The sequence below is a fragment of the Ursus arctos genome, unplaced genomic scaffold, assembly GCF_023065955.2.
Source record: "Ursus arctos isolate Adak ecotype North America unplaced genomic scaffold, UrsArc2.0 scaffold_2, whole genome shotgun sequence".
Lineage (NCBI taxonomy): Eukaryota > Metazoa > Chordata > Mammalia > Carnivora > Ursidae > Ursus > Ursus arctos.
In genome coordinates this window covers 86,647,878-86,675,648 of record NW_026622874.1, presented here as the reverse complement: position 1 = coordinate 86,675,648, position 27,771 = coordinate 86,647,878, and the positions used below count along the sequence as shown (strand labels likewise).

Sequence of the window (27,771 nt, the reverse complement as noted above, 5' to 3'; positions counted from 1 at the left end):
GTTAGAATAACACCCATCACCCCAGAGCTCCCAGAGGTTCTGTGGGTCTGTTTACCAGGGAGGCTCCGGATCGCCTGGCTCTCCCCGGTCGGGCAGCTGCGGAAATGGGCTGCCATAGGGTGAGTAGTTGGATGCGTGGATGCTGGAGCAGGATGGCCTGGGTTCAGATCCTGCTCTAACCCCTTCTGGCCGTGTGAGCTGAGGAAAGTTCTTTAAACCTCACATTTTGTCTGTCAAATGGGGCTGGTGTGAGAAGGAAATCATTTTTTTTTTTTTTAAGATTTTATTTATTTGACAGAGATAGAGACAGCCAGCAAGAGAGGGAACACAAGCAGGGGGAGCGGGAGAGGAAGAAGCAGGCTCCCAGCAGAGGAGCCTGACGTGGGGCTCGATCCCAGAACGCCGGGATCACGCCCTGAGCAGAAGGCAGACGCTTAACGACTGAGCCACCCAGGCGCCCCGAGAAGGAAATCATTTGAGTAATGTGCCTGGACGAGATGGTAACAGAACAGAGGCTGACCCGATTCCCTAGGGAACAGACACACTGGCTTCTCATACAGATTCACCAGGATGGGGGGAGGGGAACCACAGGGGTGGGGGAGGGACGATGAACAGCAGCGGCCGACGCCTGCCGCCGGCACTGTGCCAAACGCTGCACCACACGCAGACCCTCATCTCATCCTCCCAGGAGATGGGTATGGTTGGCGTCATTTCACAGACGAGGGAACTGAGGCTCGGAGGGGTGTCGGGACTTGCCTGTGGGGTGGGTTGGGGGTGGGGAACCAGGATACACGCCCAGGCGGCTTGACTCTAGCGCTCGTGCTCCTGCGGGGTGCGGGGTGGGGCGGAACGCCATGCAGAGGACCCAGGATCTGGTGCTAGTGGGGCACTTCCCACATGCCAGGCTCTAGTTACTAAGTGACACCATCATCTTATTCATTCCTCAACACCGAGGAGGGGGAGGCGGTTTGTTCCCATTTTACAGATGAGGACGCCGAGGCTCAGAAAGTAGATGTGCCCAGCTCTGTAAGTCCCAGCCTAGAAGTAGCAGAGGCTGGATTCAAATGGTCTGAGGCCTAGCTGTTAGGCAGCGCACCTTCCCAGGAGCCAAATCTGAGTGCAAATATTTAGAGACCCAGCCTTTCAGATTCCTCAGATATAATCTACTGCAAAGTTAACGCACCAGGTGAGTCCTCCCAGCAGATTTTTTTTTTTTGACCCACATAGTGGTTTAAAAATAATCTCAATCCATTGCCCATACTGAAGAATATTCTACACTTCTGATTTCTCTTTATAAAAGGAGAAGGGAGACCTGGTACATGGGCCTTGCATTGCTGAATGCCAGAAAGCATTTCGAGTGGAGTAGCAGCTGCCCGTTTTAGATGGGCTGGCCCTCTCCAGTGCCACAGTCCTCACCACTCCTTATAGTACTTCCCCCACCCAGGCAAGTGCCAAGTGCTACTTCTCAACACGCTTGGTTATTTTTCTGATGGTACGGTTAAGAATAAAGGGAAGTCATTAGAGACCAATGTCTCCATCAGAGGCAGAATAACAAAGCCTAGATTGGAAAAGCCTCATGGCAAGAAAAATGGGCAAAGGAGCTGTAACTCGGTGGCAATGACAAATATATCGAGGAATTTAATGTGCAGAATGTCTTCCCATTCCACTCATGCCTATCACCTCTATGGCCCCTGAGACAGTGAATTGAGAAGAAGCCCCCTGCTTTGCAGATGAGGAAACAGAGGTCCACGGAGCCAAATGGTATCATGCCAATCAGCAGCCCGCGCTCGGCCAGGACGACAGCACCCACGTCAGACGGCTCCTCGCACTTACCTTTGCCAGTCGGCGGGCCATCGCTGTGACTGCTGATGAGGGTGTCCTTCCTCGGGCCCCTCCTCCCACTAGCAGGGTGCTCCCTGTTGGAGGGCTGGTTGAAGATGTCAAAGTCATCACAGACTTTGGGGGTCACCTTCTGGGCTCTCTCCCCAGCGATGACATTCCAGCTGCTCGGCCGCCCTGGCTCACGCCTGGGGCCTTTATCCCTGACATCCGCCTCTCTAGGAGCCTCCCCCACAGTGTCAGGGCTGGCGTCTGATGCAAGTCTGCCTTCCCAGTCCAGCGGCTTCTCAGGACTCAGCCAGAGGGGTTTCGGCTTCCTGCCTCCCTGCTTCCTGCCTTTCCCGGTGGCCGAAGGTTGCAACCATGATGGGGTTTTCGCTGGTGGCTCGGAGACCTTTCTGCCCATGAGGTTTTCCAGCTGTTGGGCCAGTGAGAGCTCTGGGTCAAGGGGAGGGCATTCCACAGGCGGGCAGAGGGGGGGAGCCCCCGGCACGCCACCCGTCAAGGCTGGGGCTGCCGAACAGCTTGCGTCTTCATCTAACTTGGACAAGCTGTCCTTCGTGCAGTCGGGAGGATTCATCTTTCCGCCAAGTAACGTTCCTTGGGAAGAAACCTTCACATCCACTACTGCTCCAGCTGGTGGAGAGAGCTCCCCATCTGTGCCAGCCACCTTGCAGGCCTCTCGGCTTTCTCCCGAGGGGGCACCCAGGGCCCTTCCCCTGCTCTCATCCTGCTCCTGTTTGAGGCCCACCAGGATGCTCCGGTCAGCGGGGGCCTCTCCACCTCCTTTGTCTAACGTGCCATCAAAGATGAGGTTTTTATTGACGTAAAGCTTCACATTCTTGGCACCGATGTCAAGATCCTGAAAACACAAGATTTAACAAAATGAAGCTGCGTGGCATCGGGCTAACGTATCGAAGTTTGGAAGTAGGAGATCAAAAAGAAACATGGGGGATGCTAGAAATGCAAGCTTTAAAAAAATAACTATAGCATCCGGGATGTTAAATAAGGCTAGTGTCATTTTTGTGTGAACCTTTCCGTACTCTCTAAATCAAAGGACACTCACAAAGAGCCCGATTGCTGCCTCCGCACCGTTACTCCCTGCTGGGACACTGGTAACAGCCTGCTAATTGGTCTGCCTGCTTCCTGTCTCTTGCTTCCTTCAACCTCAACTTCACATTGCCAGAGTTCACTCTCTACAAGAGCAAAGCTGGCCCAGTCACTCCCCTTTGTGAAATGCTCCTTGTTCTTCACCGTCTGTTCTTTAATGCATGGTTCCTGGGACCTCTGCATCAGGAAAGCCTGATGTGCACGTGAAATGCAGAGCCCCTGATTCCATGTGTGTCCTATTTTGGGTGCCCTGAAAGCAGAGCCTGAGGCAAGGGTTGAGTACAGGTGGCTTATTTGGAAGCTGTTCCCAAGAAGGAGTAGGGAGAGTAAGATAGGGCAGGAGAAAAGCCCCCAACAGTTTTTGAGCTGGTCCCTGCTATAGGCAAATGGGGCTCCATCCCTCTGGGGCACTTGCAGGAACCCACAGAACACACCTCAGAAGTGCCCCTCCCAAGGCGGGAGGCTGGGGTGTTTATCTACTGACCCCCTTCCCTGCAGTTGAAGGTTGCCCCTGGAAGCACTGACTCCCCACCACACAAGCTGAGGGCGCTGGTGGCTTTCGAAAGGCAGAGAAACCTGGGAGCCCTTGAGGCGGTGCCCTGTCACCATACCCAGGGACTGTGTCACCTCAGCTGCGATCGGAGGGGGGCCGAGGGGAGGTGGTGTGGTGCTGTATTTACATCAGGTTCTCTGGATGGTTCTTTGGCACATGGAAGGTGGAGAACCTCAGGCCGATGGGATGAATTTCGAAGTCCTGGGCATGACAAACATACGGTAACCTTCACGACAGGACGCCTGGCTTAGCCTTCCCGTCTCCCCCTCCCCATACTTGTGCCGCCTACGCAGGCATTGAATGCTTCCTTGTTCATGCTTAAAAGATCAGCACACCTCCTCCTGCCACTGCCCTGTTCATCCATTCCCCTTTACAGCAAAACTCTTTGAAAACAGCTTTATTGAGAAATAGAACCCGAACTTCATACAGTAAGCCGTGCGTATTTAAAGTGTACAACTTGGTAAGTTTTAACCTATAAATACACAATGGTGTATCATCTCCATAACCAAGCTAATGAGCACATCCGTTGCCCCCAGAGTGTCCTGGTACCCTTGGTAATCCCACCCTCCCTGCTTCTCCCATCCACAGGCACGCGGATCTTTTAAAAAATCTTTTTTTTTTTTAAGATTTTATTTATTTATTTGACAGAGATAGAGACAGCCAGTGAGAGAGGGAACACAAGCAGGGGGAGTGGGAGAGGAAGAAGCAGGCTCATAGTGGAGGAGCCTGATGTGGGGCTTTATCCCGTAACGCCAGGATCACGCCCTGAGCCGAAGGCAGACGCTTAACCGCTGTGCCACCCAGGCGCCCCTTAAAAAATCTTTTAAAAAAAGATTTATTTATTTATTTGAGAGAGAGAGACAGAGAGAGAGAGCATGCGAGCAGGGGGACGGGCAGGGGGAGAAGGAGAGAAAGAATCTCAAGCAGACTCCCCACTGAGCATGGAGCCAGACGCGGGGCTTGATCCCAGGACCCTGAGACCATGACCTGAGCCGAAATCAAGAGTCGGACGCTTAGCCGACTGCGCCACCCAGATGCCCCTTCCCAAACCGAATTCTTGATCTACTTTTTTCAAACCTGGTCTTTGCCCATCTTAAAAATGGGTCCCACCATTCAACTGGATGCCCCAACCTGGGAGTCCTCTTGATTCCTCTTGTTCTCTCACTTACCAATCCCATCTGCCAGAGTCCCCAGGGGCGACTTCCAAAACCCCTCCTGAATCTCTGACCCCTTGTCCCTGAATGTGCTGCTGCCATCAGCCCCAGGGGACCCCCATGTCTCCCCGAGACAATGACCAGAGCCTCCTAATGGCCTCTGCTTCCTCTCTGTGCTGTCACTGTGCTTTTGCCCAACACGAACACACTTTATTGTCTACACAGCAGCCAGTCTTTTTTTTTTTTTTAAAGTGTATCAGCTCATGGCAGCCCCCTGCTTAAAACCACCCAGCAGTTTCCCATGACACTGAGAATAAATTCCAGCTCCCTTCAGTGGCCAGTGAGACCTATGTGATCTGGCCCTTGCTGACATCTCTGACCCCAGCTCCTATCACATTCCACCTCCTGCCCCCACTCCCCACTCTGGTCGCTGCTCTGAGATCCTTCAAAGCTCATGGCCACCCTGGGACCTGTGCACTTGGCTGGAGTGTTCCGCCCCAGATACCTGCAAGGTCGGCTCCTTCCTGTCTTCTGAGAGATCTTCCTGACCCTCTCTCGAGCCCCTGACTCATCCGGTCCCCTCTCTCTCCCATTGCCCTGTTCAATGTCCTTCCCCCCTCTGGAATGGTCTTGCTGATCAGCTTTTAGCTTAGATCCTGTCTCCCCCACTCCAATTTCAGCCCCCAGATACTGGAGGCCCTACCAACCTTGTACAAGGGCCCAGCAGGTACCCAGCACATGCCTGACACTCAACCCAGACTTTGCAACTGCAAGAGCATGAACGCAGGTGCCTTCTCCAGGACGGCACTGTTCTCTGACAGTGTCTCGAGAACAAATCTCATCAGGAATATGGCAGCCTGTTTTTTCACCCCTTGGTTGGTGTCCCCCTCACTTTGGCTGCTGATCTATGTTTGAGATACGCACTCTCAGACCCCGGGGGTATTCACCTCTCCTTATTCCCTGCCCTTAGCCTTCCTGCTGCTAGGCGAGTAAGCTCTAACTAAATTTCTGGTTCGCCAAGTTATGGCCACAGAGGTTTCCGTCGCAATTTCGAATGAGAAGCATCAAGCCCGTGTTACACCACAGGAACCCGACTTCAATCATCCAATTGCGGGATGGCAGGCTACTATTTGCCGACCGTCAGAAAAGTCGATTCTCAAAGCTCTCTTTTACATGTTTCTATGGATGTGTTCTCTGTTTGGCGGAAGCACAGAGCGGGTGATTGCTGTGAATTAATCAGGAAACAGCTATTCGAGAAGGACAGCACGGGCAGCGTCAATGGCTCGTTTTGCACAATTTCCACCACGGAAACATCTGGCGAGACAGAAACACTCTCATTTCAAGAGGTGATGGGGTGGTGGGGAGGCCTTCTGGTCCGGCGCAGTCACGAGGTGGGGACCCTGGCTCTCCTCATGAGATGTCTGGCTTCCGAAGTGTGTTTGTCTACATTCCATGGACAGCCTGGAGCACTGCTTGACCTCTAGCTGTCTGCCACCCAGCTCCCTCCAAGAAGTCTGGCGGACAGGGGACAGAAGAAGGGACGCAGGTGGAGGCGGGGGCCAGGCAGGTGGGAGAGAGATGTGCTAGGATAGAACCTCAGGGCATGGTGGTGGGGGGGGGTGCGTGGGGAGCCGTGAGGTTGGGCCCTACCTGACAGTGCTTAAATCTGAGAAAAGTTTCCAATCCTCTGCAGGCCAAACAAGCCGAATCTGTACGCGGATTTTGCCCAAGGATCACCAGAGGGGGCTCCCTCATTGGGGAACAAATGGTAGTCACTTCACCGGGGATTCCAAGTATAAAAAAAATAAAAGGTCGCCGCATCATGTCACCCAGCCTTGGAGCCACTCTGCAAGGTGAGCACTAGGGCCCATCTTACAGATGAAGACACTGAGTCTCAGCCTTCCCCGAGGCTGTGCAGCTGGTGCACGGGGAGCCAATCTGACCCGCATCTCCCTTTAGGTCAAGCTAGACTCTGAGGCCTGGCCACGGCCACAATCACCTGCCCCGGGCGGAGCTCCGACCCCATTTCTAGTTTTCACTAAGTCCCTGTGGACCTGCTGTCTCTTGTCCCCATCCTGGCTCCCTCCTTAGCCCCGGAGGTGATTGCTCTGGGCCCCTGGGTGGGGGGTGTGCACACACGTGACCTTCCAGACTCTTCCTCCGTATTTACATAAGTACGGACGTGCCCATCACCACACCTCGAGGTGAGGTTAGAAACCACGTGAGATGCACATGTGTGGTGGGGAGGAGGCTGCTCCAGGATTTTGCAAGTCCAGATTCCTCGGCATCCCCGCAGTAAAGTTCTGCATATGGTGTGTCTTCGGGTGTGGATACAGGGAGAAGGTTCTCTCTTCTAAGGAACCAGCCTGCTTCCTCCTTTCCAATAAGCAGGCCTTTAGTCCCGCCTGTTTCCCACTCTGGCCTGGCTTCCGAGGAGTCCAGGGTGAAACTCCTCCTACCTCCTTAACCTTCAGAGACACTCTCCTGTCATGGGTTTTCAAAAGGACCCTTTGGAACCCTTCGGTTGGCTTGTGGTGAATGGGAGCATCTTTCCTTGTTCACACCCCGACTTAATTGCCCTTCTTTACAGTTGACAAGAACCCACCATGTTGAGGCTATCATGCATTTTTAATACAATATTAATTATTTCAATCTGTGTCATTTAATCGACTTTGCAAGGCCGTTTTCCTCCTTGGCCCAGGTGCCGAATGACATCTCTCTTCCAATGAGCACACACACCGCTGGGCGAAGGTTGATGGTGGAGCAGCTCCGTTATGACAACGACCCAAGCAGAGGTGTGGGCATCTGCATTCACCAAGCGCTCTCCCCGAGACAAACACCTGCCTTTCGCGCAGCCGACAACCCCGGAGAACAGTGTTTGCAGCAGGCACTGGCCAGGCCTAAGTGCTGAGTGCCGGGCAGAGGCCTTGAAAGCAAACCGTCCCTTGGGCACCCGACTAGAGTTGGCCCCGCTGTGCAATGGCTGGACCCCATTCACGCACAGACCGTGGGGGTCACACTGAAGGCATCCCACATTCCATAGGTTCTGTCATGACCCGGGGCTTTGAGCTGATTGGGAGGGGTTCCCCCTGAGAGCAGGTTTACTGGGGAGAGGGGGGCTTTGGGGACTGAGCTGCGGCTGCCTAGGAGCCACCATGCAGGCTCAGGGGCCCGGCCCTCCAGGAATCCCCTGGCCCTCCCTGTCTCCCCCTCCTCCTTTCCTCTGGTGGAATCGAGGGTCCTCCCCTGGGCTCTGGGAGCTGGGCTTACCAGCTGGTGCCTGTCCTGGCCTGGATGTAAGATCTTCAAGGACAGGGAACAGTCCCGTCCTAATTCCTGCCTGTCTTGAGGCCCACCTCTGGGAACTGACTGTGCGCCTTCCTGGAGCACCTGAACTTGAATGTTTTATGGGGCGGAGACCTTAATGGCCTTTTACATGCCCCTGGGGAAGAAGAGAATGAAAACCGCTTTTGTGATGTAGAAAGTCAGAAGAAGACGGTGAGACTCTGTGACAGGGGACAAGCACCTACCACCTGCTGTGCTCTGGGCCAAGCACTCTGGCCCTCCCAACACCACAGACGCAAGACCATAGACTCGAACAGGATGTGACAGATCGGGGCACTAATGGGCGGCCCTACAGCTAAATCTGGGCTGCGCTGACTCCCGGAGCAGTTAACATTTCCAAAACTAGCTGACAATTTCTAAAAATTGGGAGCTTTCTGGTCTCTCTGGAACATTCAGGCCATCTGGCACCACGGGGCCAGTGCCGAGGGGCAGTGACCGCTGCCTTGACAGGGCACGGCTCTCCAGTGACCACAGTGTCTACTGAAAGGCAGGGCTGTGTGATGGGCCCCAGACGGCCTGGTGGTCATGTGACCACCAGCAAGCCGCTCTGCTGTCCAGTGCCTCAGTTTCTCCCTCTGTAGAATGGAGCTGATCACGCCTACCCATCTCTAGGACCGCTGGGTGGAATCAATAAGCTGCTACATGTGAAGCCCTTTGCATATGCCTAGCTCATGTAAGCTACTTGTACCCGGTCCACTGCCAAGCCAGCTGCTCAGGGCTAGCGTGCCCCGGAGACTCCCTGCTCCCCTAAGGCTCCGGTGCGGCAAGCCCCCTGTTCCGGGCAGAGGAGGAATCCCATGCCCCGTAGGGTGGTGCCTAGAATCACTCTCACTGTCCCTAGGCCAGGACTCCCCTAGATCTGGGCTGAGGCCCCAGAATGCAATTCTTGCAATTTTGTTCAATCTAATGCATAACGCATGGGGGGCTTTCGGGGTCCTGGCCTGTGTGGGATACAAAAGAAGAAAGCAAAGTTTATCTTAAGGAGTTCACGACAGTCTGTATATTAAGGGGTCACAAACTCAGATGCTTGTAATGCCCCAGTGGTGGTGGTGGGGGGGTGTGGGGCCTGGGGTGAGCGGGAGAACACTCCTTCCCCCCCAGTCCAAAGGGTGCCCCCGGCCACTCAGCACCAGCTGGTGGACGCCACACAGGGAATGTTGCCAGTTCATCAAAAGCCAAGTTTCAAATATTGTCAAGTGATTCCCAAGCTGTCCAACACTGTGAGGACCAAGTGGGGTATACCCACGGGCTGGCTTTGACCAGGGGGCACCAGTTTGGGGTACAGGAGGCTCAGGAAACTGAGGAACACCTAGGGAAGCATGGGACTTGGTGCCTGGAAGGGCATGGCTGGAGACCACCCGAACGGGCCTGGGGCAGGCTAGGGGTGTGCGGGACGCTTGTGTGCGAAGAGAGAAGGACCGCAGTGTCCCTGAAGGCAGGGTTTGTAATAAGCCGGGCTAGGCATTCTGGGTTCTGGGAACAGCAGGTGCAAAGGCATAGCAAAGAGAACAGTTTCCTGGGGACCAGAGAGAGATAAAAGTTGCACAGGGGTGGAAGAGGCAGGGGGCCAGTTTGGGGGTCTGGGAGCAGAGGAGGTCCCCCCCCCCATGCATGCACATATACGTGGGCTCTAGGCAAGCATCACACATGGGAGAGGCGATGGGGTGTAACCATGTGTCACTGTGTCAGGGAGACTAGTGGGAGTGGTGGGGACTTCAGTGCCGTGACTCAGCTCCCCCGAAGCTCCCAGCTGTGGATGTGGCCTGGTGTTGCCAGATCTTCGTTTCTCAGTAAAAGTCAAAAACCATATTTTCACATAAAACCTCCCAATTTTTAAAAGCTGGCAATTCAAAGAATTTTGCAAAATGCCACGTGAGCTGGCTGAAAATGTGTCTGTGAGCCGCCTCTGGTTGGTGGGGGCACAGCTCCTGTCATGGCCTTCTTACCAGGATGTTACCGGGATGATGTACCAGGACGGTGCCACTCCCTGGAGGTCCTCTGTGGCTGCCAAGTCCCCAGCTCGTCCCCTGGCTCACCCCCTTTCACCGCACTGGCCCCATTGAACTATGGTTTGCTTTTGATCCCCCTGGACCCCTCCCCCCCCCCCGACTGGGTGTGAGCTGGCAGGGGCAGACAGCATGTCTGATTCTTGGTCCCAGCACAACAGCCGAGTGTGGGGGATCGATAAGCCTCTGCTGATGAGACAGGGGGCCGAGCGGCTGAGTGAGGGGAGCGGGGAGATGGGATGCGTTCCGCTCGGGGGTCAGCGGACAGGAGGGGGGGGAAGGAGCAGCTGGGTCTGGAAGGAGACAGGTTTTGGCAATGGAAATAGCAGGACTTAGGGATGACTGGCAGTGAGGGGCAGGGGGAAGAGAGGAGGACGCAGAGGTGGGAGTGAGATGCTGCTGTAGGCTGGGGCAGACTTGCCTGGGCTTGGGTGGGTGGGGTTGGAGTGTCAGTGCCTTGCTGGGCAGAAATGCCAAAGACAAGTGTCTGGGGGCCAGGATGGAAGCTTCAGAAGTTAAGCTTGGGGGAAGGTTTAGATCTGGGAGCTAATGAATTAGTTCGACAGAATGTGACTTCTGTGTTCTTTGAGAAAAAGAAAAAATACCTAGTTTAGATATCATTTCCTATGTTCCCTTCTCATGGAGACAGCACCTCAATTTTCCACGGGGCATCCATCCTTCCCCCAACCTCCCTTCAGAGGGATAATGTGAGCCCCACCCCAGGTTGCCTGGCTGCTGGGTCCTAGACCCGGGGCTTTCATGAGGACAATCTCTTTCTGCAAGGGCTACTAAAATCAGGAGTCTGATGTCATTAGGTGCCGCCCCTTGGAAGCCAACACAGAGGAAAGTAGAGAGGCATGAAGGAGGGAGGCAGATTCTGGATGACATCATGTGAACTCCTGGATCCTACCATGCCTGAAGCCAGCCACCCCATACTCTCCTGTTACATGAGCCAACAAACTCCCTTTTGTGTTTATGCCAGTTTTAAGCAGGTTTTCTGTCCTTTGCTACCAAGAGAATCCTGATTGATACACTAGCCCTGGGATGGAGAACTTCAATCAGTAGGTTCAGTTACTGAATCACTACTGGCCAAGGTGGGCAGAAGGCAGGCGAGGGGGAGCCCCACTCCTGAGGGAGTCTGGGATTATCTAGACCGGCATCTGCATGTGGGTGAGCAGCCCTCCCTTACTCAGACATCTGTCCAGCCCAGCTCCTTGTCCCGCTGTAGTCCACGCAACCCAGTGCACGGGCCTCAGCTTCTGTCCTGGTTCGGCATCTGCGCTCTCATTCCTCATGGGAGATGTCTGGCCCTGAATCCCAACCTGCCGCTTGGATCCTGAACACCTTGTTGGGCCCCCTCTCCAAAGGCTGAATTCTCTGCTTGCGTCTCCCTCCCCTGCTGGCTGGGGGTCTGCTTCAAACCCGGGACTCCTGGGGCTCTCAAGGTTACCATGCCCCTAACCTCCTGAGTGTGGACTCTGCTCACAGATGTCAGCACCCTTTGGTGATTGCCAGAGGACCAGACCAAGCCTGAGGTCAACACCTCAGAAAGACTCTCATGCACCTGGGTCGGTCCCCTTCCCACCAGTCACCCTGCTAAGATGCCATCGTGCTCCCCAGACCCTGCCACGGGGCACAGCCACTAGGCCAAGCTGACTCAGCCAACCAAATGAAGGTTGCCCCTTTGAATTCGAAGCCGTTGTCATGTTTGGTCTTGGTTTATATCCTGATCCAAACAAACCAACAATTTTGAGACAATTAGGGGTATTTGAATATGGACTGGATATTTGATGATGTTTAGCGCATAGTAAGTCATTACCGCCAGGCAGGATAATGGCATTGGGGTTACATAAAAACAAACTCCTTATCTGTTAGAGATGCACACTGAAGAATTTATGAGTGAAATGGTAGGAGAGCTACAATCATATGTAGTAGGGGGTAGATGAAACCAGAATGGCAGGTGTCGATTACTGTGGAAGTGGGTGAGGGGTGTGTGTTATTGAACTCATCTCTCTCGTTTTGCGTTTCTTTGAAAATTCTCCCTTCTTCCCCAAACAGAGGCCTTGTTGAAATGCAAACACTGTCCTGGGATGAAGTGGGTCTCCCTGTGGTACACCCCCTAAGCACTGAGACCCTCACCCAGTCACCATGAATGACCCTTAGCTACGCTATGCTAGAAGCCTCCTTTGGGGGCTTCCTGTTCCCTCTAATCCATTTTCCAAACAGCAGCCAGAGTGATCTTCTTAATTCCTCGGTCAGATTATATCACCCCCTGCTCAAAACCCTCCAACAATGACTGCGGACACATGTATAGAGCTCACGAGGGCCAGGAATCATTCAGAGCACTTCCCATGTATTCAGCTGAACAATAACTACCCCATTTTATGGATGAAGAAACCGAGGGACAGAGATGTGACTGGTTCAGATGCCTTTGCTCTAACCATCCCTTTCCAGGAATAAGATCTGAACCAGAGAGGCCACCCCTGACCTGGTTCCCACTTATCTCTGCGCCCTCCCCTCACACTCACCTTTGTTCACCATTCCCAGCCACCACCTAAACTATGTCCTAGAAGTGCTAAGCATGTTCCTGCCTTGGGGCCTTTGCTCGGGCTCTGGCCCCCTCATGGGAGGCCTCTCACCACTCAAAGCGTCCCTGCCTCCTTGCCCCCGGGCCTCTCTCCCATTGCCTTACTGTATCGCCTTCAGAACACTTGGCACTACCTGAAATTAACATTATTCATTTGTGCCCTTGTTTATTTCCCTTCCCCGTGAGAAGGCACAGGGCTGTGTGGACAGGGCCTCCTCTGTGCGCTCACCCTGGCACCGTGAACACCAAGACCTGTGTGTCCAATACACAGTCACCAACCCCATGTGGCTACTGAAGTTAACATTAAATGAAATGTGAGATGCAGTTTCTCATAAGAAGCGTTGGCAAGAATGCAGAGAAAAGGGAACCGTGGGCGCACTGGCGGGGCTAAAAGTGGAGCAGCGACTCTGGAAAACGGTACTGACGTTCCGCAAAAAATGAAAGGGAGAACTACCGTGCGATCCAGCAATTCTGCAACTGGGGATTTGTGCTTATGAACAGAAATCATTATCTCAAAAAGATATCTGCACCCCCGTGTTCACTGCAGCATTATATTTACAATAGCCAAGACACTGTAACCCAAGTGTCTACAGATGAATGGATAAACGGATAAAGATATGGTACGACACACGATGGACTATCACTCTGCCATCAGAAAGGAGGAGATCTTGACATTCGCAAAGACATGGACAGACCCTGAGTGCCTTACACTAAGTGAAATAAGTCAGACAGGGAAATATAAATATTGTACGATCCCACTTACATGTGCAACTTAAAAAAACCTGAACTCACAGATCCGGAGAACAGACTGGGGGTTGCCAGAGGCAGGAAGCGGGAGGTGGGTGCAATGGGCGGAGGCGGTCAAAAGGTGCAAACTTCCAGTTCTGGGATGAATAGTCCTGGGGATGTCCTGTATAGCATCATATCTGTAGTTAACAATTACTGTATTGCATATTTGGAAGCTTCCAAGAAAGGCGATCTTAAAAGTTTTCATCGTAAGGAAAAAAATGTTCTGTAACTATGTGCGCTGATGGAGGTTAACTAAACTTATTATGGAGATCAGATCGTGCAACCTAAAACATCTAAGAATACAATCTTACATGTCAATTACAGCTCAATGAAAAATGAGCCAATGAAATAAAATGCAGTTTCTCCAGTGTGCCAGCCACACTGCAAGTTCTCAACAGCCACCTGTGGCTTGTGGCTGGTGAACCAGACCGGGCAGATAGAGAGCATTAGAGTTATCACAGAAAGTTCTATGGGGCAGCGCCAGCTTAAACCACTACGGAATATCGCAGAGATACACCACCGGGGAAATCTAACATTCACTCATTCATTCATTCATTCATCCATTCATTCATAAACTATTTAATGAGCAGCATTTCTGTATATGAACAATACCCCTGGGTGTCTGTCCTGCCTCCCCCACTGCTGTGACCAGGCTGGAGGTGGCATCTGAGTGGTTACGTTGGGGGTGAAGATGGTGATAATATGTCTGTTTTTACCGAAGGGTGCCACCAGTACCAGATAACTCAGGCTTGCTCTGAAGGAAAGCACAGACCACGGGGAGCTGCCGAGAGCCCACTTCTTGGACGGGTTACTACATACTCTACTAGGGAGACTATTGGCTCCTTCCTCCCAACAGATGTAGCTCTGCAGGGAAAGTGCTGCCGAGAAAAACCCACATCCCCCACGTTCCCTTCCCAGCTGTGTCCCCTGCAAGTCATTCGCTGGGCAAGTCACGCCATCTGAGGAGTACCAAAAAAATGTGACAGACGTATGATCGCAGCCTCCTCCTGAGCCCGAGGCAGACATTGCTGATCCATCACATACCCTTCTCTTTATGAACCAGAAGGAAGGGTCCAGATCCTTCTCAAGATGGCACTCCAGGCAACCATTTCCAAGCAGGGCTGGCAAAAAAGATGCAGTCTCTCTGCCCCCAAGGAGCTCACTATTCTAAGCTCCAGCCTCTCCGTCTACAAGGTGGGGACTGACGTCACCTTGCAGGATTCTTGGGGTTGAGAGGATTCGTTTGTTGAGTTATTTGTTCATGTATCAAATGTTGACCGAGCGCCTACTGGGTGCCTCACGCCTGCCTGCGTGGACGCAGCCCTGGGTAAACGGCAGCTGGGCCGAGTATAGACATCTGCGTGCTGTCTTTTGTTTGCCTGCATGGACGGATTCTAGCCTGCGTCCTCACTTCCCCTGAAGTCCCTCCCCCTGGGCCAGCCCACACTCACCACATCGCCTAATGAGGGGGGAAGGGAACCCGGGGAAGGGAACCCAACTTCATGGGCAGGCAGCGTATTTTCTAATAAAAGAGACTTCCCTTTTTCTAGCACCTTCTTTTTTTTTTTTTTTAAAGATTTTATTTATTTGACAGAGATAGAGACAGCCAGCGAGAGAGGGAACACAAGCAGGAGGAGTGGGAGAGGAAGAAGCAGGCTCATAGCAGAGGAGCCTGATGTGGGGCTTGATCCCATAACGCCAGGATCACGCCCTGAGCTGAAGGCAGACGCTTAACCGCTGTGCCACCCAGGCGCCCCTGCACCTTCTTTTCTTATGTTCTAAATAAGCCTTGGTTGGAATCGCTCCCCCCCATTTAACTTTTCTCCCTTGGATTCCCATACACAAAACACTGTATTAACAAGCCGTGTCTACCAGGCCGAGCTATATTTCCTATAAACTCTCATTTTATCTCCTCTAAAACACACAGTAATAGCATTCTCTGGAGAATATTAAATCAAACCAACCTGCAGCAGCATTTGTCTGCGCTTTCTGCCCCCGGTAAATTCTGGCAACAGATGGGTGTGCGTTACATAAGCGGCACCCCCGGCAGGGACTGCAGTCCTGCACGCTCTGCTCGGTGTGTAGAAATACCTCTCAGGACGTTGATCCCTGCCACTGAGGCTCCCCAAAGCACCCCCCACGACACCCTGATGTCCTGCTCCTCTTTTTTATTCTCAGCACACAGGGAAGGCTGAGTGCAGATTCAAGAAGAAAGGCAGGCCCAGCCGTAAGGGATGAAGCTTATCTGCTCTGTAATCCAGCATATAAAATCCGCTTTTCTTGGCCGGAGACATACATTCAATGACAGGGCTGAGCTATAGGGCACAGGCTTGGGCAGCCAGCACTGTTTCACTGCTCATTCCAGAAGATGCCAACGACCACCTGCCAGGAAGTGTCCAGCAGACTCGGGAATGAGAGAGCAGGGCCCTACCTGCAAGGAGTGCCTGCGGCTATGCAGGGGTGGGGTCCTGCCGGGGCGGGAGGACAGCCCCTAAGCACACAGCTGGACCCCTGGGGAGCTGGGAGGGTGGCTTCGAGAGGGAGAATCCGCAGGAAGAAGAATGGGATGGGGGAAAGGGAAGGAGGGAGGAGGAGCAGACTTCCCCGCACTTGATCCCCAGCTCTGCCTTTGACCTTGGGTACAAGCCTGAGCAAACGCCGTAAACTCCAATTCTCCATGTCTCATCTGGGTATCAAAAAGCGTAAGACAAACTGCTTGTGGGTTCTTGGGCAATGAACTCATTCCTTCATTTGATAACCACGTGCGTCTACTTTGGGGCAGAGGCAGAGACAATGCAGGCCCTGCTCCCAGGGGCCCACGGTGGTATGGGGGAGGCAGGTGTCCATCCCGGTACTGGGGTGATGGAACACATCCATGAGGTCCAGAAGTGGCATGAGGGTCAGAGGTCAGGGCTGGCTTCCTGGAGAAAGTAATGTCCGGTTTTCCAGGAATTTGCATTGGAGGGGGCACCTGGAGCTGAGCCGGATGGGAGGGGCCAGGGCCTTTAGGTGTAACTCCCGGGTGGAGTGTTTGGCACTCCGGGGTGTGGCCAGAGCAAGGGGCAGGGGCTGATGGGAAGGAGTCATGGGGCCTGGCGCCCGGGGATTACGGGGCCCGGATGTCATGCTCAGGGGTTTGACCTGGATCCTCCAGGTCAAGGGGAGCCCTGGAGGGTTTGAAGCAGTGGAGAATCATGATGAGACCTCTGTTGGAGACAGACTGGAGGCCCGGGCCTAGGGACGGGGAGGGCAGTTTGGAGGATGCACTCTTGCACATCTCTGCCTTTGCACGTGTGGGGCCCTCCTCCTGGGGTACGCTTTCTCCTTTTCTGCCTCGGCTCTGTGCCGCTGTCTCTTTCACTACGGCTCAGGTGTACGCTCCTTCCAGTACCTTCCCAGAGCTCACCCAGCCTGACACAGGCTCCCTTGGTGCTCCAGGGGTTGCAGTCCAGACAGGCCAACTCCGGCCCAAAGATGAGTTTACTTTGGACTATATGGTGGTTTCAAAAGAATTTAAATTAGCTGTTGACATTTACAAACCAGAAAGGCTCCTATCAAATTCCAGATTCCCAGCTCCCCGGGAATGTTCAGAAGATCTAGCAGCACTGGCTGGCATACATAGCAACCATTAGCTGAAGCTGACGAGTGGCCTTCCCTATACCTGAAGCATGTGCTTACCCGTTTGCCACACTCCCCACCATGTCCTACTGTCTCTCTTGACAATATTGAAGCTGAGGACCAGTTCCCCTTGCTCATCTCCCTTGTGTTATCACTTCCCTGAGAACAGATTAGAAAAGAAAATAGAACACTTCTTTTCCCCACGTCCATCATAAGAGGAGAAACACGATAGGCTGAGGGGGTCCTGTCCTTCCTCACCCACTGAGTTCCCTGCTGAGTTCCTGGAGCTTCTATTTAAAACTCCCGGCACGCTGCGGTCACCTCTAGGAAGGCCTTCAGCACACCGCATCATATTTTTATTTACTTGTCTGCTGGCTTTTAGACAAGGAGTACCTCCAGGGCGGGGACTGTGTCTTTTATATCAATGTCCCCCAAACTGACCAGGAAGCCCGACGGCACATGCACTCAACAATAAATGTTGAATGAAGGAATAAATGCAAATGAGAACATGAAAAAACAGTCCAGAGAAGAAAGAGAGGTTAAGTGCTTGGGTATAGGAGGTGGTGTGGGGGTAGAAAGGAGGGCAGGAATTCTAAAACTGGGGGGACAGAAGAGCACAGAGGTTAAGAGCCTGGCTATTCAGAGTGGGGTCCCCACACCAGGAACACTGGCTCACCTGGATGCAGGATCTCAGGCCCTGCCCTAGACCCGCTGAATTAGAACCCTCATTTTAGCAAGATCCCTGGAAAGTTGAGGCAGATAAAATTTTGAGATGAGCTGGCGAAGTGAATGGGCCGAGAGTGTGACTGCGTGAGTTCACATGCTCCTGGCGACGCTTACTGGCTGTGTGACTCGGGATATGTTACCTAACCTTATCTATCAAAACTGAGTCCCAGTTCTTATCCATCCAGTTATCCCAAAGGGTGGCCTGATTTCACTTCCCAAACCTTCAAGCGGAGGCTGTGCTCCCTGTGGCTCCAACCACGCAGCGTGAAATGCCCCGCCAGGCACTGGCTACACCCAGGAGGAAGGGCAGTGGGGCCCCCTGGTACCCATCTTGCAACTTCAGCAATCAGATGATTGGACAGCGCTAAGTGCTTCCATCAGTCAAATGCCCAGCGAGGAACCCTTACTTACGCCATCAGCCGTCCAGTAATTCCAAACCTTGATCTTGGCTAGACCGAAGTCCTGCAGCCGTCTGGTGTTGCGGATAACGAAAAAGAGCTGGAGTGGTGGGTGGAAGGGGCACGTCCACAAGGAGGGGTCTTTCTTGCTCTGAAACACCGGCAAGAGAGGTGAGTCAGCCGTTAGTCTGTTTTCTGCCTCTCCCCAAAGTAAACGGGCTGAGGGCAGGAGGCCAGGCCTCCCTTCTCTACATAATCCAAGGTGGGCTCTTAGACCTCACCTGTCCCGACTGCACTTTGTGGCAGGTACCAACTCGTGCCTGGCACAAAGCTGCCACGCAAGCCTCTCTGCTCTGCCATTCAGACTGAATTTAAAATGCAACGGGCTTTTATTTTAATCAAGTTAATCAGCTTTGGGGAGAGCACTGGGGGTGGGGAGAGACGAGAGAGGAGGATGGGCAAAGAGCAGTCACTTGTGTTATTTCATTAACCCGGCAAGCAGAGTCTGTTTTTCTTTTGTAAAACCCTGTGGAATTTTAAAAATGTAAAAATACAGAAAAAAAGAAAAAAAAAAAAAGAAAGAAAGAGAAAGAAACGGGCGTAGGCGTTGGGACAGGGTTGTGGCACCGAGCCCCAGGAATTGCTCTGCTCTCTGGCAGGGTTTCCAAGCCTCAGAACCCCTGAGTGTGGTTCCTGACCACCGACCAGGCTGCTCTCAAGGCCACAGGGGCAGAGGAACAGGGAAGCCCCTCTGTCTCGTCCGCTTGTGCCAACAAAATTCCTTGTCATGGGTGTTTTAGATGCAGGTGGAAAAAGCCAAATCTGGGGAGTTTTCTCAGCTCCAGCCGCCTCCTGTCCTGACAAAACTCACAGCTGCTGCCGAACATCTCCCCCCAGGCTCGGCCTCAGGGCCTTTGCACAGGCTGGGCCTCTCCTTGCAATATGCTTCCAGCCTCTCCCACTCGGGGAAATGCAGCACAAATGTGCTGGCACCCCCACCGTCATGCCTTCCCTAACACCATTGCTCTGTCCTCCAGAGGCCCACAGTTCCTTGCAGTGCCTGAGGCTAGCATTTACTCACTGTCCCACAACTATCTATTTTCCAGTCCAGGTCACCCCTCCACATGCTTGGCTGCAAGCTCCTAAAGGGAAGTGGCCGTGTCTAACTCATTCCAGAACCCTGAGCGTTCAGCACAGTTCCTTGGCACATGGTAGATGCCACAGAATCTTTGTTGAATGAATAAATGACAGAATGAATGACTGATTGATATTTATCTCCTAATAGCTGTCCCTTCACTGAAACTTTAGAGAAGAGGCTATACACTGATCTGGCCTGCAGGGCAATTTTGTTTGGCTCATGAAGCATTAAAAACACATCTCTGGCCACATTTAACCATGGGGAGATTTCCCCTCCCCTTCCAGAGATAGGTTCTGCTCTTGTGTAGACACGGACAATACAGCCACACTGGGCCCCTGATGGGTGCTGGCTGGAGCCAAGGGCACCACTCCCGTGGCCGGGGCGGGAGGGTCTCTGGTGCCCCAGTCCCCACCACTCCCTACTGCTTTACACCCCCTTCTCTTCCCAGGGTATGCCTCTGTCTGGCCCCTGCAGGCGTGTGAGTCTCGGGCCCCTGCTTAGAGGCTGAGAGCGGCAGCAGCATCTCTGACACTGGCTAGAGATGTCCCTTTTACCTAAAGGGAGCCTCGCTGTGTATCTGAGAAGGTCTCAACAGGCTCCTGTCACCAGGGCCGTGCAGGCTACTTGACAGAGCCAGGGAAGGAGCAGATTGGCTGGCTCAGGGGTTTTGCCAGCCCCCAAGGAGATGAGAGGCCCAGGCTCCAGCTGCGGGGGAGAACAAAGGGCGTTTGTTCCAGTGACAATGGTGCCTTTCAGGAGGGAGGACGCTGCTTTTGTTAAGGGAGCGAGAGGAGTTCAAGGGGTTCTGACTTATTCTAGCCAAGTTTCTCAAGCTCTGCAAGAACTTTTAGTGCTCTGGGCAGCTGCAAGGGGTCAAGATACCACAGCTCAAAATCCACTGGGTGCCCCTCATTCCTTCCCCACGTCGGGGCCTAAATTGGGTCACTGTGGCTGCTCGACAAAGGAAGAGTCTGAAGGCTGACCCTTAGACGCGGGTGAGGGGACCGTAATTGATTTCCCATCACATTTCTGTCAGCAGGAGGGATAACAGGAGGACTAAGTGGGAATCATGGTGTTCAAAGTCAAAGAACATTAACCTGCGGGTAACTCAGGGCCTCATTAGCAGACGGAGTCTCGAAGAAAAAGGCTGATGGGAAGCCGCTGAGGGCTGACCAAGGCGCGCTGGGCAAATCGCAGGTGCCAAGCCAGCAGGCCGAGCGTCCACTGCACCTGCCCATCGCAGAACTGGCAGAATGAGAATCGGGGCACCTTCCCTCAAAGCCCTGGGAGGGGCTAGAGGTGTCCCCCGTATCCCCCGTGTCCCGGAAGGAAGACCACAGCTCAGCAAGAGAGCAAGGGGTGTGGCTTGCCTAAGTGGTGGAGTCAGGATTCACACCCATTTTAATTCATTAATTCATTCTGTCTTAGTGTGGATTCCCCCGGAAGCGGACCCCGAGGCAAGGATTTCAGCGTCAGGAGATTATTTAGACACCAAAGGAAACACGAGTTGCAGTGTGGGGAGGCCAGGGCAGGAAAGGCATTCCATAAAGAGTGTTACCAAGCTAGCCCCTCCAGTGGCATCTGGAACTCAGGGCCACCAGGGAGAGCCAGAGCAGTACATGCCTCGCAGCAACGCCACCCTCGGGACAAGGGAGCCGGGGTATTCATACCCCAATTCCCACCAGCGTAGGTTTTGGGCGGCTCCCAGGGGCTCAATTCCCCACCAGTTTGGGCCTGCTGCATGGGAAGCAAAGTGGGCTCCGGAGGCCAGAAAGACAAACATCAGTGCCCGCACATACGGACCCAGGGGCCGGGGAGGCATCAACAGCATCTGTTACCCGCTTGCCCAATATAAATACCTTCCTGTGGGGCGGGCACCGAGCCACATGCAGGGGTGGGCGGTGGAGCCTGGCCCACCAGGTCCCAGCTCTGCACGAAAGCAAACAAGTAAAATTGCCAAGAAAAAAAAAACCCAATCAGGCAGGGATACACTGGACAAAGAAAATAAGCGAGAATTGTTAATGGCCAATGGAAGGGCATTTTTAGAACGGACGGTCAGGGGAGGCCCCTTGCAGGAGGTCCCTCCTTAACTCCCAACAAAGGTACTTTCCTCTTCCAGAATTAACCTGACGCAGATCCACTCCCTCGGGCAGATGCTGGATTGCCCTCAGAAGGAGCCCCAATTTAATAAATTACCGTAATCAAAAGCAACAAGCTATTGATACACACAACAATTTGGATGGATGTCAAGGGCATTATACAGACTGGAAAAAGCCGGTCTCAAAAAGGTTACATGCAGTATGATTCCATTTATATAGCATTCCTGAAGTGACAAAAAGCATAGATAACAGATCAGTGGTTACCAATGTTAGGGACGTGTGTGGGGAGGTGTGGCTTTATTAAAGGGCTGCATGAGGGAATCCCTTTGAGGTGACAGAACCATTGCTTTGTAACTTGATGTAGGGGTGGCTACATGAATCTACACGTGATAAAATTGCACAGAACTCACACACACACACACACGTGCGCACACGTGTACGAAGGTCTGCACATTATACTAATGTCAGTTTCCTGGTTTTGATAATGTACTACGGTTACATAGGACGTCAGCGATGGGGCAAGCTGGGCAAGGACACATGGGACCTCTCTATCCTTTTTTTTTAATTGAGATATAATTCACATATATTGAATCACCACTTTATAGCGTGTAATTCAGTGTTTTTGTTGCTGTTTTTAGTATATTCCAAGGCTGTGTAATCATCACCACTATCTTTTTCCGGCAAATTTTTTTTTACCACCCTAAAAAGGTACCCCATACCCTTTAGCAGTCATTCCCTATTCCTGCCTTCCCCAGCCTCTGGCAACCACTGACCTACTTTCTGGCCCTATGAATTGCCTGTTCTGGACACCGCATATGAGTGGAATCATACAACATGTGGCCTTCTGTGTCTGGCTTCTTCCTCATAGCATCCTGTTTTCAAGGTACATCTTTAATGTAACAAGTGTCAGTGCTTTGTTCTTCTTCGGAGCTGAGTAATATTCCATTGTGTCAGTTCCGTCAGTCCGTAGACATTTGGGATGCTGGCACCTAGCGGCTATGATGAATGATACTGCAATGAACATCTGTGTCTAAGTTTTTGTGGGAACACGTTTCCAATTCCCTTGGGTCTGTACCCAGGAGCAGAATTGCTAGGTCATGAGGTAACTCTACATTTAACTTTTGGAGAAACAGCCAAACTATGTTCCACGATGGCCGCACCATTTTATTTTCTGTTCCCACCAGGAAGATATGCTTTTTCCACAACTGCCAATACGCTTATTTTCTCTTTTCTTTTCAAAAATGATAACGTCTTAGTGGGTGTGAAATGATATCTCTTTGGGGTTTTGATTTGCATTTCCCTGATGACTAATGAGGTGGAGCATCTTTCCATATGCTTCTTGGCCATGTACGTCTTATTTGGAGGAAAGTCTATGCAGAGTACCTTGGCCATATTTTCATTAGGCGGTTTGGTCATTTTATTGTTGAGTTTTAAGAGTTATTTTCTTTATGTATTCTGGATGATAGACCCCTATCAGATATATGATTTGCAAATATTTTCTCCCATTTTGTAAGCTGTCTTTTCACTATCTTGATGAATGTCATTTGACACAAAAGTGTTTTAAATTTTGATGAAGTCTGATTTATCTATTTTTTCTTGTGTTGCTTGTGCTTTGGATATCCTATCTAAGACCTCATTGAAAAGCTCAAGGCTACAAAAATTTATATTTATGCTTCTTTTAAGAGTTTTACAGCCTTAAAACTTTGAAAGTTTTAAGGTCTTTGATCCATTGAACTAGTTTTTGTAGACGATGTTAGGGCAGGAATCCAACTTCATTCTTTTACATGCAGAAATCCAGTTGTCCCAATACCATTTGCTAAAAAAAATAACTTTTTTCTCTATCCAATAGTATTGGCATCCTTGTTGAAAATCAATTGACTGTAGACATAAGGGTCTATTTATCTCTCAATTCTATTCCATTGCTCTCTCTGTCCCTATGTCAGTACCACACAATCTTGATTACTGAAGCTTGGTAGTAAGTTTTGAAATTGAAGTGTGAGTCTTCCAATTTTGTTCTTTTCCAACATTGTTTTAGCTATTCCAGGTCCCTTAAACTTCCATATGTATTTTAAGATCAGCTTATCACTTTCCACAAAACAGGCAGCTGGAATCTTGATAGGATTGCACTGAATCTGTAGATAATTTAGGGAGCGTCGTCATGCCAACAGTATTAAGTCTTCCAATCCATGAACGTGGAACATCTTTTCATTTATTTGTGTCTTCTTCAATTCCCACCAATAATATTTTGTACTTTTCAATGTATAAGTCTTTCATTTATTTGGTAAAATTTATTCTTGAGTATCTTTTTTTTTTTTTTTAAATTGGTACAGCCACTGTGGAAAACAGTATGGAGGTCCCTCAGGGAGTTAAAAATAGATCTACCTTAAGTATCTTATACTTTCTGATGCTATTTTAAACACATTTTTCCCCTTAATTTTCTTTTCAGATTGTTCATTGCTAGGGTATAGAAATACAACGGATTTTTTGTATATTGGTCTTTCATCCTGTAAACTTGCTGAACGTGATTTTAGCTTTATCAGTATTTTTTGTGGATTCTTAAGAGTTTTCTATATATAAGATCATATCACCCACAAATATAGTTTTACTTCTTCCTTTCCAACCTCTTATTTCATTTTCTTGCCTAACTGCCCTGGGAAAAATCTCTAGTATGAGGCTGGACAGAAGTGGTGAAAACAGTCATCCTTGTCTTGCTCTTGATCTTTGGGGGAAAGCCTTCAGTCTTTTACCAGCATGATGCTGGCTAGCTGAGGGTTTTCATGGATGCCCTTTATCAGGTTGAGAATGTTTCCTTCTATTCTTGGTTTGTTTATGGTTTTCATCACAAAAGGGTGTTGAACTGGCAAATGCTTTTTCTATATCCATTAAGTCACATGGTTATTTTTCCTTCCATTCTATCAACATGTTGTATTATATTGATGGATTCTTGTATATTAAATAATAAACCACACATTCCTGGGACCAACTCCACTAGGTTTCAATGTATAGATCTTTCTATGAACTGGTAGATTTGGTTTGCTAATGTTTTGTTAAGGATTTTTACATCTATATTCATAAGGGATGTTGGTCTATAATTTCCTTTTCTTGTGATGTCATTGTCTCGTTTTGTTGTCAGGGTAATACTGGCCTCACAGAATGAGATTGGAAGTGTTCCCTCCCCTTCTATATTTTAGAAGAGTTTGTGAAGGATTGGTGTTAATTCTTTAAATATTTGGTATGATTCACCAGTGAAGCCATCTGGTCCTCAGCTTTTCTTTGTGGGAAGTTTTTTGATTGTTAATCCAATCCCTTTACTTGCTATAGGTCTAGCCAGATGTTCTATTTCCTCTTGAGTCAGTTTCGGTGATTAGTGTCTTTCTAGGATGTTGTCCATTTATTTCATCTGGGACATATTCATTTGTTGGCATAGAATTGTTCAGAATATTCCCTTGTAATCTTTTTTTTCCCCTGTCAGGTTGGTAGCAACGTCCCCTTTTTCATTCCTGATTTCAGTCACTTGAATCTTTTCGCCTTTTTTCTTGTCGAAACCTAGCTGACAAACCTAGCTAAAGGTTTGTTAACTTTGTCGATCCTTTCAAAAAACCTAACTTTTGGCTTCATTGATTTCCCTCTATTATTTTTCTCTTCTCTGCACAATTTTAAAAATAATTTCCTGTGATTCTATGATTCCTTCAAATAAAAAGTACAAAAAATGTACTGTGTACATTTACGTGCTGGGGATATAGTACGGTTAGGACAGACAAGAACATGTAGCTTAATGGAGGGGAGACAGATGATAATCAAGCAACCAAATCATTTCTTAACATGAAAAGTGCCCTGAAGAAAATGACATTTTCTGGGGGTGGCGTGAGACAGGACTCCAACACACTATAGTCAGGGAAGGGCTTGCTGAGAAAGTGGTATTTGGGCCAAAATCTGAATAAGGAGAAGGCAGGTAGGAGGGACAGAGGAGGGATGTTCTGGACAGAGCCCAGAGGTGAGAGGAGCTTGGAGCGCCAGAGGAGCAGAAGGAAGCCCCATGGTTGCTGGAGCCTGGTGTGTGAGGTGGGGGGGTGGGGGTGAGAGGCAGGCAGAGAGGGAACTGGAGGCCTGTTCACAGACAGCTTCCCAGGCCATGGGAGGCATGTGATTTTATTTCTAAGTGTCCTGCAAAGTCATGGCCGGGGTTTTAAGTAGGGGAGGGGTACAGGCTGACATTTGTAAAAGATCACTTCGGATACAGAGTAGAAAATGGAGCAGAAGGGGCTGGAAGAGAAGACAATGAGACAGGAGGCCACTGAACAGTGCCAGCGAGAGGGAACAGCACACTGATCTGACTTGGTGGCCACCAGGGAGATGGAGAGTAGGGGCCAGACTGCTGGAAGGTGGCGGGCAGGGGTTGGGGAAGTCCAGGAAGATTCCTAGGTGGTGAGCTTGGCAGCAGAGCGGACCACAGTGCCCTTTACTGGGCACAGGAGTGTTGTAGGAGGGAGAGATGTGGGTGGGGCCGGGAAATGAACACTTAAGATTTAGAGCTCTGAAGTCTGAGGTGTCCAGCAGGCATCTGAGGAGAGATGTCAAACAGGCAATTGGCAGGCATTCAAGTCAGGGACTCAGAGAAGCAGGCGGGTTGTGGTGTATCCATTTGGAATCATCTTGAAGCCATGGGCCTGGGCGAGGCCACTAAGAGAGATGGTGTAGACGCAGAGGGGAGGAGCGATTGCACCGAACATGGGCACCCCCTCATCTTCCAGCAGCACCGCCCCCAATCCCATTCTCTTCCACTGAAGCGACTTATCTTTTGAACTCAGACTCCACTTTCAATTATCTCCTGGTGAGACTGCAGCCAAGTTCCCCCACCCCGCAGCCGTGTGGCTGGGGCAAGGTCACCAGTCCTCCCTAAAACGTGCTTTCTCATTTATCAGATGTGGAGAGCAACTCAAGGTTGCTGTGAGGCTCACCTGAGGGATGTCTGCAGCCCTGGCCTGCATGCTGTGGGTCTTGAATAAACCCCAGTGAAACTGGGTGGCCCTAAGAGACAGTATGTGCTGGCAGTCCCGGGCTGGGTAAATAGGACGACCATCAGGGAGACCCCGTGCCAGGGCGGCAGGGGGAATCTAGCCAGCTCCGAGATCCAGCAGCCCAGGGTGAGATAGTCGCCTCTTGTCCCAAACTCGGGGCCCAAAATTTAAAACCTCGACCCCACCAAAACCATGGGCCAAATTCTTCCCTGCTGTCACGTGGCAAAGCTCACCAGCCTCTGCTGAACAGAGGAAAAGGAAAAGTCATCCTGAGAACTGGCCCCAATCAAATCCAATGATGCTTTTTATTGCCCTGGTATGTTCTATTCTGTATACAGCAGGCATCCAGAGTGCCACTGCTCTGCATAAGGGGGGCCGGGGTGGAGAGGGCCCCTCTAAGCCCCTGCAGTACACACGGGTGCCTACAGACTCGAAGCAGGAAGCAGAGCAGGAAATGCAAGGCCAGAGCATCCCAGCGGCCATGACCTATGGGACCTGTTTCTTTCAAGGTCACGGAGCTGCTGATCTTAGAGGGCTGTCACCACCCAGTCTAACCCTGTGGACGGGTGGTGTTTCTCAGCTTACCTAGCATCTCCCCTGCCTTCCTTTCAGTAACAACGCTGAATTTCTCCAGGGAGAATTCCCTCCCTGGCCCACTGCGGCTTCTCACTGTAACCGGCATGAAGGTGCCTACCTTCCTAGCCAGGCTGGCCCGCAGCCTTCCTCTCCTGGGACTGTGTATCTCCAGCACAGTAATAGGATGGCAAACCAATTAACCAACGCGGCCCCCCAAGCCCAAAAAAAGGCCACACCCTTGGTGCCCATGCATCCTGGATGCCACCTAGACCCCCAACATGACCGTGGGGGCTGCCCCTTCTGGCCTAGGGGACAGTCAATCTACCAGTTACCCAAAGACTCGCAACAAAGTTCTTTGCTGGAAATCTGCAAAAGTGAGCCAGACTCCTGTTTCTTTGCTGACAAACAAGAATCCTGTGGATTATCCACACCCTCCAGTTTTACTTTACAGGAGGCAGAGAAACTGATTCTCAGAGAACTGCTAAAGGCTATCGAGTCAAGACCAGAACTCAGGATTTTAAAGCTCCCCTCTTGTTTTCTCGTCTTTAAATGGGAATAATATCTACTTCTTAATGATATTAATACTATGACTAATAACAACAACAAATACAGTAAGAACTGATGTTTTGGGGCCCTTTGGAAGAGCCAGGCATGGTGCCAAGCTTTTTACAGTTACGTTTGATCCGCACAACATCGTAGCAAGGTAAGGACGATTATTGTGCCATTTGACAGATGAGAAACTAAAGTAGAGGTCAGGTGCGGTACCCGTGCTCATGAGGCTGTAAATGGTAAGCTTCGAACACAGGCCTCTCGGC

The 27,771-nt window shown here is 51.1% G+C and overlaps 1 protein-coding gene across 1 annotated transcript in view; it reads right to left on the bottom strand.

Moving 5' to 3' along the window:
- The window catches only part of KATNIP (katanin interacting protein), a 183,182-nt gene that overhangs the window by 31,056 nt on the left and 124,355 nt on the right, over positions 1-27,771 (bottom strand). Inside the window, 2 exon segments of the mRNA XM_026515659.4 lie at positions 1,834-2,701; positions 18,139-18,276. Coding sequence (XP_026371444.2) covers positions 1,834-2,701; positions 18,139-18,276 — 1,006 coding nt within the window.